This window comes from Xylocopa sonorina, chromosome 9 (assembly GCF_050948175.1).
Source record: "Xylocopa sonorina isolate GNS202 chromosome 9, iyXylSono1_principal, whole genome shotgun sequence".
Lineage (NCBI taxonomy): Eukaryota > Metazoa > Arthropoda > Insecta > Hymenoptera > Apidae > Xylocopa > Xylocopa sonorina.
This window is the reverse complement of record NC_135201.1, coordinates 12,313,922-12,327,579: the sequence shown is the minus strand read 5'-3', so window position 1 is coordinate 12,327,579 and position 13,658 is coordinate 12,313,922. Positions and strand designations below refer to the sequence as shown.

The following is a 13,658-nucleotide window of genomic DNA, read 5'->3' as shown; positions in this document are numbered from 1 at the left end:
CCGAGTCCTCGGATGATTTCGATGAGGAGCGTACGAGATTTTCGATTTGCCACCGAGAAAACGAACCGAACGAGTGGATTGCGCAAGAGTACGGCGTCGAGCGGATAATTCCTCTTTTCGCACGAAGTTGCACACTCTCTGTCACAACAATAACGAGCGACCGAGGTAATTAAGAGCTCGCGCGCCGCGTTGATCGTGCTTCTCCTATTATAAATCGCGCTCTCGTTCTGTATCAATGAATATCCTCGTCCCTCTATCCAGTCGATGGATTAGAGGAATTCGATCGCATGATATCGACTCGGAAAGTAAATCAAGCTATCGCTGTGGTGGCGTAACAATGGTAACGACGGTTGACGGTTGTTTGCTGGGCAGGATCTGGGCTGGACTGGTTGCTCTGGGATCCTCCGAGTTGGTTAACGATCCGCTTACAGCTGAGGGGGCCAAGGGGGAGCAACGATTTTCAGGATGATCGCCAGAGACAGACGAGTCGTGTTCACCTCGAAGAGGATGCCACCGCTAGCGCGCTCGTCTTTTGCTTTCACTTTCTCACGTGGCGAAGACACTAGAGGAGAATCCTCGTGCACACGGATCCACTACTCCGCCATCGGCAATCGCGTATGCAATCGTTACGCGACTATAGACAGTACAATCGTAGGCGACCAGGTTCGCTCGAGACATCTTCCTAAAAAGTTCAAATTTTCTCGTTAGGTGAATCAACTTCGCTCGCTCGTTTGTTACTTAAGACGTGCAAATATACGTGAGCGCGGTCTGGACAAAGTTAGCGCGATCGTTCGTGGCTTTTACTGCCGACAGCGAGGACAAGAAGGTACAAAACGATGATTTTCTTCTCTTTTCTTTTCGAGGGGGAAACGTAATTGCGACAATGTAATCGACGCGGTGATGCAGCTGCGAGATAGCAGCCGGCGCACGCGAGGTGAATACTCAAAGAGAGAACATCCTAGCTACAAGATAAAATGTCGACACGAGCGCGTAGTATCTTCGCGAGTGTGTCGCAAGATTCAAAGTTGAAGCATCGCAGGTAAACGACGCGAGAATCCTCGGGGTCTCTCGACAGACGAGCTGCTCCAGTTTTCCTATTGCTTTCGCCGTTTCGGAACGGTCGAATAGTCGATCCGTGAGGAAGGCTCATCGTAACGCGAGTGTTGGAGGACGTTCGAGATCTTCCAGCCAACTTTCACTAGGTACTCGTACGTACTCGTAGTTACTGGTATCTACACCTCGATTCTAGCCAGAAAAGGAACGCGTATCAAGGGAAATAGGGAAAAGGGGTGCTCGTCCGTGCCAAGGCCGCACATCTCGTCCTGCTTATCCGTCGATCGTTCCACGGACGTTCTTACGAGTACATCCTGCGTGGTACGGACGGATGGATAGAATTAGGACAGTCGACAGCTTAAAAGGAGATACAATTTCGCGCGAGCGGCTGCGAAAGTGTTAAAAAGATAGCGAGATGGTGGCTGAACGAAGAGGTGCACGCGGCTGACGGAAGTCGAGTGTGTTCCCGCGCATACGCTTAGCACCTTTCTGTATCCGCTTGGGTAACGAGGAACATTCTCTCTTTGTCTAAATCGCTATGCAAATCTGCGTAATATTATTCCCAGCAAGAGGCCCGGAAATCGAAGAGCAAACCTCTTTAAGATAACATAGCTAACGAGTCGTGGCACGAGCCTTAAATAATCGCTAACCAACCACGCAAACAGAATTTATTAAACGAAGTTTAATAATCGATCACCAGGCGAGAAGGCTCCGCCTCGGAAAAACGATCCAACACCTCTGACCCCGCTTTCTCCGTCGCTTTGGTATTTGCCGCGGTACGCCACGACGATCGTTTATTCGGTTTATACCTGCTACTCGCGTGGGCGTTCGCGATATGGAAAAGCTGATTAGATACGCGTACGAAAGTTTCAAGTTACCAGCGAGAAGTAATTAAAACATTTAGTCGGATCTCTATTAACAATTATCGAACGAGCAATGGAAAAAGGATCCCCCACTCGACTCGCGTTCCTTCGCCTGTAACTGCAAATATCGTCCCATCTACGAAGAGGCCGAAGGCGACTTTCGCCCTCCAAGGCTGAGAAGATTCCTCGTCGCGAGCTCGTCACGCGTAATAGAGATGCAGATGGTCATTGAGACGCGGAATGGCCGCCGTCTGCGAGGGATCCTCTCTACCAAAACTATTTTTTCCTTACCAGCGTTGCGCAACTCCCGTCTGACTCTCGTCCACGATACGGTACCGGAAACCGGCCACTCTTTCACGCGGGTTAAACAGAATGCGAATGGGATTGCGAAATTCCGATTGTCGAGGTACGACCTCGATCTTCAGCCCCTCTGCGTTGTTTCCTTTCCGTTTAACGGTCGCCAACACGAGGAAGATCTCGATGGGAACGTCGCGAGAAATCGGCTGATCGTTGGAATGCGACTCCGTGCTCTCTGGACGAGCCTTTTCGAGGGGTCGCGTCTCGATCTCGAGCTTGCAAAGGTTGCTAGTCCAGTCGCGGTGAACCCCACGATTCTCGTGTCGTCAGAGACTTTATTCGAGCCGCTGGATCGATCGTATCGTTGTATGAACTTTGGACGCTTACCTCCGAGCTTCGATCTCATCCAGAAACGATTTTGTCCGCTCGATACGATACGAATGATTTAATAGAAAGCGGCTTTTACTGGCTGTCGCCTGTCGTAATCTATCGACGATTTGTCATCCGAGGGAGACTAATCGCTGCGTCCATTTGTCGGGTCGTACAACCGAATAATAACTTGACCGAGCTCTAAAACGGTCGAGTCTGAAAGCATACGGGGAATGTAAAGACAGAGACGTGGAAGAAGTCGAAAGTATAATAATAATCGTCTGGTACTTCTCTATGGCCGATGGTTCGTTCGTGCAGCTCGTCACTGGCTGGTAGAATCTGGCTTTGGCGATCCGAGGAAAGAGTGACGTAACGGAGCGTTACGTTCTCTGCCCCTGTCGGACACGTGTGCCTTCTTCTGAAAGGGGGCCCCTACCTCGTCCACGGAGCCCCAGAGGCATCCTCCTAGAGAGCGTTTCCCGCTGGGCATCCTCTTCTCGGTCGAGGCGTTCTTCTAGACGCCGCAGTCGCGATCGAAGAGTCCCTTCGCGAAGGTAACGCGGGAGTGTCAGCTTTCTTGGTGAATCGACCACTGTAGTGCTACCAACGATCTATCAATCTCGTCGCGGACAGGATGAATTCCATGGGGAGGCTTCTCTCGCTACTATGGGGTACGTTTATCTCGCGTCTCATCGACCGCGCGAATTAATCGCAGGATCCGACACAACTGGCGTATAATTTTGCTCGATTTCGCTGGAGAGCGTCCAACAGATTTCTCTATCGCTCTATCCCCTAACGAGTATAGGTAAAAGAAGCGCGTGTCGTCACGATTCTGCGAGAATATGCGCGCTCTTTTACGCGTGAAAAAAAAAAAAAAAGAACGCATCCTCGTAGACCGTGACCGACAACTTTTCTTTCTCCACGGAGATGGAATCGATCAGATACATATAGAAAGCGAAAGTTTGATGTATTTGTTATTTTTTTTGCCCCTTCTTCTTTTTTCTCCTCGATCATCCTCGATCATTCTCTTCCAGTGTCTGTTACATTTGGAGTCTGCGTCTTCGGGCTCCAGCGACCACCACCCAGGTACTCGCAACAATACATGCCGGAAACATCGTTCAATTGTCGCAATAAAATCGTAGGAAGCTATTACGCCGACCCGGAGACCGATTGCCAGGTGTTCCACGTCTGCGTGTCTGTATCCGGTACCATCCAGGATTACAAGTAGGTCGTGGTGGAAGGACGAGAGGAACTGGGCGCTTCCTGCAAATTCAATACGACGTATTACAAGAGTGTCTAACATTTTTTTTTTTTTCTGAAGGTTCCTGTGCCCCAACGACACAGCATTCGACCAGGAAAGTCAGACGTGCGCGGATTGGTACGACGTAGACTGCGAGGCAGCCACTCTGTACTACGCCAGCGACAACTTCGACTTGTACAGAATCGGTTCTGGCCTGGAATCGCTTCACTACGACAGCATACGTAGCGATGCCGAGCCTCAGGACCATCTTCAACGATCCGAGACGAGCGACCCCGTTCGTTCCTCGGCGAACACCCTGAACAGAGTCGCGTCTGGTAGCTTCAATGGTAACCGTGATCTGAGAGGCAGCAACAGTGGCAATTACTATAACAACAGAAACGGAAAAGAGGATAATTACGAGAGCGAGAAATCGTATAAAGACGAGGTTGCTCATGACAGCAAGAAGAAGACTGGGGTCAGAAAGGTCAGCAGGAAACAGCAGTACGACAATGGCAATAATAATTACGTACCTTCGAGTACATTTGCCCCTGTGGCTGTTGCTTCTGCTGCTGCTGCCGCTCCTCCACCTCCTCCTCCTCCTCCTAGCAATCAGAATACTTACACCGGCTTCTACAGTGGTAACAATTATAATCAGAAAGCAAATGGCTTTGTAGCCGCGACCAGTGTAAGGCCCCAAGAGAATTACAACAGGAATCAGAACACGCAAAAGTATAACACTCCATCGCCTACACCATCGTCGACTTACAGGCCCAGTACCAGCTACCAGAGTAATTACAACAACTTCCAATCCCCCAGCACGACTGCCAAGACTACCATTTATAACAACGTTTACAACAACGCTAATACCAATTACAACCAACAGAATCCAGGTGGTTTCAGTCAGAGTACCACGTTGAAGCCGACTAGCTACCAAAAGAATTACAATCAGAATTATAATAACGGCGGACAGTTCGTACAGTCGACGACGTTGCAACCAAGCACCAATTACCAAGGGAACGACTACACGAATTACCAGAGGAATTACAATAACATCCAACGTGGCACTAATAACGCGCCCACGTCGTATCAGTCGACCACCGGCGCGCCAACCGTTTACGACAACAATTACGACAACACCAACAACAATAACGGACAGTACAGAACTGGTACTACCAGGCAAGATATCTCTCAGGCGACCACAAAGTACTTCCCCAGTTTCGCGAGCAGCAGCTACGCGCCGACCACCTACAGTCCACCTACTAAAAAGTACATCGCCACCGACAACAGCCAAGCCCAAAGCGCTGTGAGGAGCAGCGAGGTCGGGCAATTCTTCGAGAAGTCCAGTCAATCCGTTAAAAGTTCGTCCCAGTACTACGACAGTACCAAGGCGCCGAAGAAGGCCACGCAGTACAACAACTACGACGGATCGAACGGGAAGTACTACACGGAGACCAGCACCGGAAACTACGATCTGGCCAGATCCTCGGTTGGAATTGGATTCAGTCCCGCCAGTATCAACCATTTAGCTGAGACCCCAAGATCGACCACTCCAGTGCCAAGGTATCGAATTTTAACGCTTAGCTTGTAGTTCTAAAACAGAATCGAAGATCGATCAGGGTTTAATGGGGTATATTCTTGCGTAGGAGAATCTCGACAGCCACCACGTACAATCCTAACAGTTTCAACTCGAATACTCAGAGACCACCGCAGTCGCCAACCACTTCCAGAGGAAGTACCTACGTCAGCGGTTCCGCCAGGCCCTTCTCATCGACGACGAGACTAGCTAGCAGCACCACTACGCCAAGACCAAAAACTGGGAAGAAGAACGACTACGATTACGCCTACTACGATAACACTGCCGGATTAGAGTACGACGCCCTCGACTTGGAACAAGTAACCAGAAACAAGGAGTCGACCAAGATCGCGAGGAATTGATTTCTTTTTCGCACGCATTCGATACCACGTGAACAGATACGATTTCGAAGAATGCGGGAGAAGCGATGGAAAAAATAAAAGAAGTATCGAGATTTCTGAATAACGCATATAGTGGCCAGTGCATTGTCAAAATCGGCTTTCGATCATGGTAAAAGGAAAGCGCATTGAAAACCGGTTTTGTTGCGAAGAGTAAATCGTTTTTAATTGCATACGTATACACGTGTATTTATATATATATATATATATATAGTGATCCTTTCAAAAATCTATCAATTATGAATATTTTTAGTCAGACTTGTTCTCCACTCTGATTTTCTTTTACAGTATTCTAGGATAAAGAATTTTATGCGAGTAGACGATCTGCTTACATTTGGAATTATATAGAAGATGTACAAGTGACGAAATGGTAATCACGTAATTGCCTGTTCATCAAATTGTTATCGCGAAAGAAATATTTGATCTTGGTGACGCGATTCTCTTGCTGAAAGTAGTTATCTTTTGTACATACATACATACATATATATATAATGAAAAATATTCAAATCTACAATAACGTCACTATTCGCATGTTAAAACCTGCGGACTGAGTGTATATATATATACTTTATATATATAAGTATTTTAATAAAAGAAAGCACTAAAAAAATATATTCCGCCTCCCGTTTGCCCGATTCTAAAGAGTTTTCAATTCAAATGTATGGCTTTACCAATAGAGAAACACGAATCTTTCTAGAACCCAGTGGAAAGTATAAATCATTGATTATTACATCATGTATTACACGCACGACAAAATTTCCGGTAAAAACATTCTTCAAATTCGTCTGTCGTGCGTATATAATTCTATCTATTGGGATAAGTGAAAATTGGTACAACCTTGATAGAAAATTACTAGAAAGGATAGTGGTGGAAGGTCTGATACAAATGCTGTTGGAATCGCACGCTTAATCTCAAGGGGCTTGAAGAATTCGGGATGGAGATGTTCCAATTCTTCGAGAACCATTAACAATCATTTTCAATTTTCATTTAATACTTAAAATAGTAATTCTCATTAAATTGTACATTCGTATCGAAACGTTCCTTCAAATTGACAGACGCATTGTCAAAAAGTTAGATCCACTTAAGCAACGAGACTTCGTATGTACATAGCTCCATGTAAGTGTTTCAATAACTCGCCCGTTTTATCGAGACATTATATTTGAAGGGGTTTATTTTTAGCATTCGGTAGTAGCAATATTCGACAATGACATTGAAACGATAGAAAATGTAGGTTATTATATAATTTGTTTGTAGGTTAGCACATCGATGGTGGATATCACCGTTTTCTTGAATGAAAAGACAAGTATTTTAATTTGAAACGCTTGTTACAGAGGTCCCATTGAAACAGAATGGGTAATTTAATGACTTCTGCTGTATCAGCGACCGATGTAATAATGCCAGTGCATCAGCAACAAACTCCGACAACTCAGCATCATGGCATGCACAAATCTGAAGGAGAACCTCCACCCGAGTGCCCTATGCATAAATCGGTTCCGGAAAAATCACCTGCCACATATTCTAGCGAATGTCCAATCAACGATATGGCTCCACAGGACATTAATCCTCTTAACATGGTTAATACGATCGTAAACTAGTCAAGCAAATATTTTTTTATGCTTCAAAATTAATCGTCAACTCTGCACTATTATCCAGATGCCACCTGCTAATCAACAACCAGCGCCAGATCAACCTTTCCTACTACCCACAGAGAGACAAGTTTCATCTATACCGAAAGCAACGGGTGATGAAAAATTCTGGGTGTACCCCTCCCAGCAAATGTTCTGGAACGCGATGCTGAGAAAAGGCTGGCGTTGGAAGAACGACGATTTAACGCCAAACGACATGGATAATATAATAAAAATCCACAATGCAAATAACGAGCAAGCCTGGCAGGAAGTGCTTAAATGGGAGGCACTTCACGCGAGAGAGTGCAGCTCTCCCAAACTACGTAGCTTTGGGGGTAAAGCCAAACAGTATTCGCCACGTGCACGTATTCGATATTGGATGGGGTGTGTTGATGATTTCGAATGCAAAATAATCGATGATTATTGTTACTAACTACGAAATTATTAAATATGAAACTCGTCTTTTTCCCTTTTTTAGATACGAGCTACCATTTGATCGTCACGATTGGATTATAGATAGATGTGGAAAGGATGTACGATACGTTATCGATTACTATGACGGTGGAATGGTCGATGAAAGGTTCACATTCGCGTTACTCGATGTTAGACCTGCTATGGATTCACTGGAGAACATTTGGGATCGAATGAGAGTAGCATGGTTGCGATGGAAATATTGCAACAATTCGCCGGAATCAGAATGTGCCACAAAAAATGAGGCAAAATAATAGAAACGATTATATAGAATAAAGAATTAATAGCTTGTCAATTAATTAATGCTCGTTTTGTGAGTTACTTGTTAAATTCACACAATGTACAGTTTTTAAAATACAGGATATGCAGTTACACATGCGAAAATACCAAAGAAGTTCACTAATATTTAAGATGCGAAAAAAATAATCAGATGTCCCAGTATTCTTTTATACTTTTGCGATTACAAAAGTTCAATTTTATAGGAGAAGACAGGAGACAAATTTCGAAAATCAATTACTTTCTTTCGAACATAACGAATGTATGTTCTAATAAATTAAAGAAATTCTTAAAAATTTGGAATTCATTTTTCTATGTACCAAACAAGATTTTATTGTCAGCATTGAACACTATTTGTACCTAACAATATGTGATTTGAGGGAAATATGTTCAAATGCTTTGTACATGGAGTAAAATTACATTACTATCACTTAAAATGAACGAATACTTTATTTCACTGAAAGATTAATACATATACATACATGGTACACTCTATGGTTCAAAAACTTTCGTACCTTTCAATCACTACTTAAAAATCCCCGTGTTAAACTGTTATTTAACTGTTATTTAACTGCATACGTATGTATATAATGTTTTGTATATGTATGTAAATATCCTTATGTAATACATTGTTAACATATATCAACTGTTATAAAACTATTTGATACATGTATAACGTTGAATATTAAATTAATATCCGAAAAAAGAGATTAATATCCATTCCGAAAGTGATATCGTATGGTTTGAAAACTGCGCGCACACGCGTGTTTGCGTCTGTATTAATTACAGAGTACTTAATATGCTTTTATCTGAAACATTCAATTTTATTTTGCTTTTATTTAACATTCCTTGTGTCTATAAAATCATGTTTTTTATAAATGCTTCTTGCAATGGCAATTTACAATATATTCTTAGCAATTGTTACCTTTCATAATATTAATCATTAAACAAACACACAAACGGATTATGTTAGAAAATATACCTATCATTAATTGAATCGGTATCAATTTCGTGTGAATCAAGAAAAAAGATATTGTAATTGTTCTGTACAATTGGCACACTAATATCCTACGTTCTATAGTTAACACAAGTCCACAGGCAATATGCAAACTTGCTTGGATATAATTTACACTTACTTCATCATCGATAAACAATCAAAGCAATGTATAGTTAGAAAGAATAAACGAATGCGAGACGCTATCGAAAATCTGTGTCCATTACATTTATAAATTTTTATAATCGTCTCAGGATATCTATACCGAATTATACAAATTGATTTTTATGATTAACCCGTTAAAAGGGTTAATAATTTTATATAGAGTTATGAGGCAGATAACCAGAACAATTGTTAGAGCCACAAAGGCAGCGTGTATCACTGAGATTATGGACGGAACTAGTAACTCCGCCAGCATAATTGAAAGTAATCTCCTCGCCAACCTCTATGTCTCTGGATGCGAACAAACACAATCGAGGTACCGGACCTTCGACTCTGATAGGTACAAGATTAGCGTTTGGTTCGCAGCTATGATTGGAGTACCGTCCGATATTACCAAAATGCTTAGGATCTATGCATGTCACCATTACTCGATCCTCGATATATTCAGAAACAACGAGAACATAATTCATACTATTTTTGTTCGCCTCTACCCTACGCTTTGCTTCTTCGATACCTATTACTTCACCAGCGTACTCGCATATAAACTGACATTTCTTAATGCATTTATTGGTGAACAAACCGAATCCTTTCCCATTAACCTTTAACACAATTAAACTGTCCACGGGACCGTTCTGAATCACCCTATTGCCGCAATTTTCCCTACAGGTACAGTGAGAGTTGCATTCAATTATTGGCCCTGATAATTTCTCGTCTACTATCCGACCATCGACGTAATTCGGTGAACCACGTGTACACGAACAATTGAAACACTGAATTGTACATGAACAACCTACAGAATATTCTGATTCGAATTCATCTAAATCTACTCCAGGACCTGGTATATTGTTTACCACGTACATGACATCAGATACAGTGTGTTCATAATCATCTGTACAGGCGATCGCCTCCATTGCTTACCACAATCTCGTATTAACGAAAAAACCAAAGAAAGTTCGAAACACTCTTTAAGGATAGGCAGCATAAAATAAAGAAAACAATATTGTTTTGCTTTCGTATTGTTCTTCTCGATATTAGGTATGCCTTGTATGTATCAGTAAAGAGAATCCAAAAGTAATATTTCCAAGCTACTCTACTTTTTAACACTGACCTTTAACAATCCCTGAATCGACGATTTCATAGATTGTAACGTACTACTAGAAGGCATGGGTATAACTTTATATCCCACATAAAGTACAGCCCCCAATAATGAGACTTTAATCGTAAATTTCAATATTTTGCTCGATAATGCTTGGGGAGGTACTCTACAAAAAGGAAAAAAATGAGTAATAAATTTAGTATCCATAAAAATTTATCTATAGACACTTATGTTAAATATATATATATATATACCGCATGATAGGCCATATATCGGATTCTTTTACTTTCCCCCAGTTCTCAAGAATTCCTTTGGTATGTCCTATACCAACAACTCCTACAACTCTTGGTGGTCTTGATCCCTTTGAATTGAGTTGAGCCATAACGGCCATTTGTAGATGATAGGTAAGATATATATCCCTCTCTTTGACAAATGTTCTCTCTATTGCTGGGTATTCTTCTCTAAGTTTTGTAATCAACTCTTCTATCACAGATTTCTTTTTATATTCTTCAACCCCTTCCTTATCGATATGCGTATCTGTCCATATAAATATCCACGCAAGCTTGATAGTCTCCCACCAAGACAATTCTCTTAATGCACGTTGGAACGTTATATTAATCGAACGATCAGCCAATTGAATAATACAATTCGGTATTTTTTTTACCTGAAGAATCACCATATGGAATTTATAATTATTTCATAACCTTGTTTAATTAAAGTAGATCTAGCCTTATTTGGTTTACCTCTTCGAATGCTGTACGAAATTCACCACCTGGTGGCATTCCCAATTCTTTAATAACACTGGCTATGACTTTGTACAATACAATATGCAATAATCCATTAGAAGTTCCATAATCCCACAATATTTCAGTTAAATTTCCTACAAAACCAAATAAATAGGCTACAGAATAAACGTGTTAAAGTAAGTGATCAAGAGACTGGAAAAAACAACTTACGAAGACTTAATTTTGAAGAATAGTGATATAGAGCATCTTCGTTAATATTTATAATGTTGATCCTGGCTTTACATAATTCTACTACCACTATATCCGGTTGCACAGCCCGAATAATCTTTAATTATAAAAAAAATAATAAGCTTTTAATAATCTTGATACTATAAAGTTTTAGACTACTTTCTTGGACTTGTAACACAATAAAGTACTATCTAGTTACCGTCGAAACATCGTTTTGACTATCAACACTGAAATGTGCCGTGCCTACTAAATATAATTTCCCTCCTTCCGGTGTAGTAATTAATTTCACAGTCTCTGGTAACCTTTCGTCTATACTTGCATCGTATTCTGGTTGAATTGGTACATTGGTATCATTTTTATCATCTATATGATTATTGGTATTAAATCTCAATTGATGACCGACAACCTCTAAAGTAAAATATATAGAGATATATACCATAACAATGAAGAATCTAATGATAAAGAATATCTTTGTGAAGAACTAATCTTATATAAATTATTCTCCAAGTGATGATGATACCTTGACGCTTTGATAACTTTCTTTTATTTTTGTATTGCACTGGCATATTGAAAACACTGATATAATAGTGTGTAAAACTGTTATAACTCAGTCAATAGCTCTACATTGATTTTATTATTGTATTAAAGAGAAAGAGATAAGAAACAAGACCTTGTAGGCCTTTGTCTACAGAAACCTTAAAACATCAGCTGTTTCAAAGTATCCTTTTGATCAACTAGTACTACAGTTACTTAATGTTAAACATTGGACTTTCTTGGTGAATTTCCAACAATTGGAAGCAAAATAAAATTAATTCTCAAAGGTACTATCATCACTTGAGAATTCTTTGTCCAACTATCTTGTTTTCACCTTTATTTCGTTTTTCTTTATTATCCACTGAAATTGCCGTAGTATTGTACTCATTTTTTGATTTATCATTTAACTGTACATCTATTTGCAACTCATTGGCAATAAATGTTTCGGTTGGGCTCTGGACTTGTAGACTTTTAGCATCACTCATATCTTTTGTATCAGCAATACAAAAACTTCAGTAAACTTTTGCAGTTTTCTTTTTGTTAAGACTTGTCACTGACAATATCTGAGAAAGTTTTAAAAGTATGGATTGGATTGAATCGTACTTTGCGTTGATTTTAACGACTACTTAAGATTAAGAACAATTTTATTCTCTTCATTTAGAAAGTGGAAACCGATAAAATTTTTCTATCGCGTAATTAGCTCAATTATTTGAAAAAATGAATTTAAAATACGAAACAGGAAATATTTCATGCTAAATACGAGAACAATTTTCAAAATACCAAAAATCCAAGAAAATCGCAAGAGATTTGTCAAAAACACTCATCATTTACAGCTATATGATATAACTTTACCGTAACCTCAAAAAGTAACAATATGGCCCTAATAATTACATCATTCTATCCACAAATTAGCACAAAATTACTTGCAAGATATCAAGAAGTGCTAAGCGATGGACGATAATTTAAGTATTTTATATTTGCAAATAAATATAACAAAAGGAGCCTATTAACAACAAGAGTTATAGCAACCTTTCACTACCTGTCGATGATGTGGCAATGTTACTATATAACACAATCTTCCTAAAAGATATTTATCTGTCAGTCTCTAATTAAAATATTGCTCTAAAGAACGTTGTACGACAAGAATTGAAGTTCGCCTAATTTTCTCTTTGCTGTTACTGCGTACTTTCGAATTACAATTAAGATTACACACTAGATGGTAATGCCTATGTATATACCACCACACACTTGCATACAATAATTTACTGGATGTATCTGGATTAATGCACAATATATATGCATGTGAATATCATACATGTAAATATCCGATTATAGTTCCATATATAACTTTTATTATTAACATTTTTTAATAAACTAAAGGATTTTTAGGTAATAATTATATTCGTATTAGATATAATGTATATTACTTTATGCCTTTTCTCACAATTTTATTTGGACACATGAAATATCAAATATTTCTATCCGATATCTGTAGCAAGAAAACGTAGGAAAAATTTAGTTTCGTTGGATTTAAAATGTTTTCGTAGGTACATTTTATTCTTTCGTTTTTCTAAATTAAATCCCTACAAACTTTAATTCTCTTTAAACTTAATTACGTACGAGATAATCACGATTTTATAGCGTATGCAATTTGAAAAGAACAAGCAATTTTGCATTGTGAAAAATAAAAAAATAAGTGTTGAAAGGTTTTTTTTTTTTTGACTTACCGACTC

The 13,658-nt window shown here is 40.1% G+C and overlaps 4 protein-coding genes across 7 annotated transcripts; 2 read left to right on the top strand and 2 right to left on the bottom strand.

Annotated features, from left to right (window-relative positions):
* Positions 1-3,216: 3,216 nt before the first annotated feature.
* On the top strand, positions 3,217-5,757 carry LOC143427680 (uncharacterized). Its single transcript, XM_076902004.1, has 4 exons — positions 3,217-3,253; positions 3,617-3,806; positions 3,904-5,382; positions 5,466-5,757. The coding sequence occupies exons 1-4, from the start codon at positions 3,217-3,219 to the stop codon at positions 5,755-5,757; spliced, it is 1,998 nt and encodes a 665-aa protein (XP_076758119.1).
* An 895-nt stretch (positions 5,758-6,652) lies between these two features.
* On the top strand, positions 6,653-8,283 carry Cchl (Cytochrome c heme lyase). 3 transcript variants are annotated; one of them, XM_076902007.1, is made up of 4 exons: positions 6,653-6,909; positions 7,125-7,367; positions 7,447-7,802; positions 7,897-8,283. In XM_076902007.1, the coding sequence occupies exons 2-4, from the start codon at positions 7,143-7,145 to the stop codon at positions 8,141-8,143; spliced, it is 828 nt and encodes a 275-aa protein (XP_076758122.1). In that variant the 5' UTR covers positions 6,653-6,909; positions 7,125-7,142; the 3' UTR covers positions 8,144-8,283. The 3 variants fall into 3 exon arrangements, with proteins under 3 accessions (XP_076758122.1, XP_076758123.1, XP_076758124.1); XM_076902008.1 differs by lacking the exon at positions 6,653-6,909 and adding an exon at positions 6,997-7,020; XM_076902009.1 differs by lacking the exon at positions 6,653-6,909 and adding an exon at positions 7,024-7,043.
* A 1,141-nt stretch (positions 8,284-9,424) lies between these two features.
* On the bottom strand, positions 9,425-10,232 carry LOC143427685 (putative histone-lysine N-methyltransferase set-23). Its single transcript, XM_076902010.1, has one exon. It carries the CDS (start codon positions 10,230-10,232, stop codon positions 9,477-9,479), a length of 756 nt encoding a protein of 251 aa, XP_076758125.1. The 3' UTR covers positions 9,425-9,476.
* Positions 10,233-10,411: 179 nt separating this feature from the next.
* On the bottom strand, positions 10,412-13,145 carry LOC143427681 (traB domain-containing protein). 2 transcript variants are annotated; one of them, XM_076902005.1, is made up of 7 exons: positions 12,965-13,145; positions 12,260-12,488; positions 11,591-11,799; positions 11,374-11,488; positions 11,161-11,297; positions 10,672-11,081; positions 10,412-10,583 (listed from the first exon to the last, which is right to left on the bottom strand). In XM_076902005.1, exons 2-7 carry the CDS (start codon positions 12,408-12,410, stop codon positions 10,412-10,414), a joined length of 1,194 nt encoding a protein of 397 aa, XP_076758120.1. In that variant the 5' UTR covers positions 12,411-12,488; positions 12,965-13,145. The 2 variants fall into 2 exon arrangements, with proteins under 2 accessions (XP_076758120.1, XP_076758121.1); XM_076902006.1 differs by lacking the exons at positions 12,260-12,488; positions 12,965-13,145 and adding an exon at positions 11,912-12,035.
* Between the last annotated feature and the right edge of the window lie 513 nt (positions 13,146-13,658).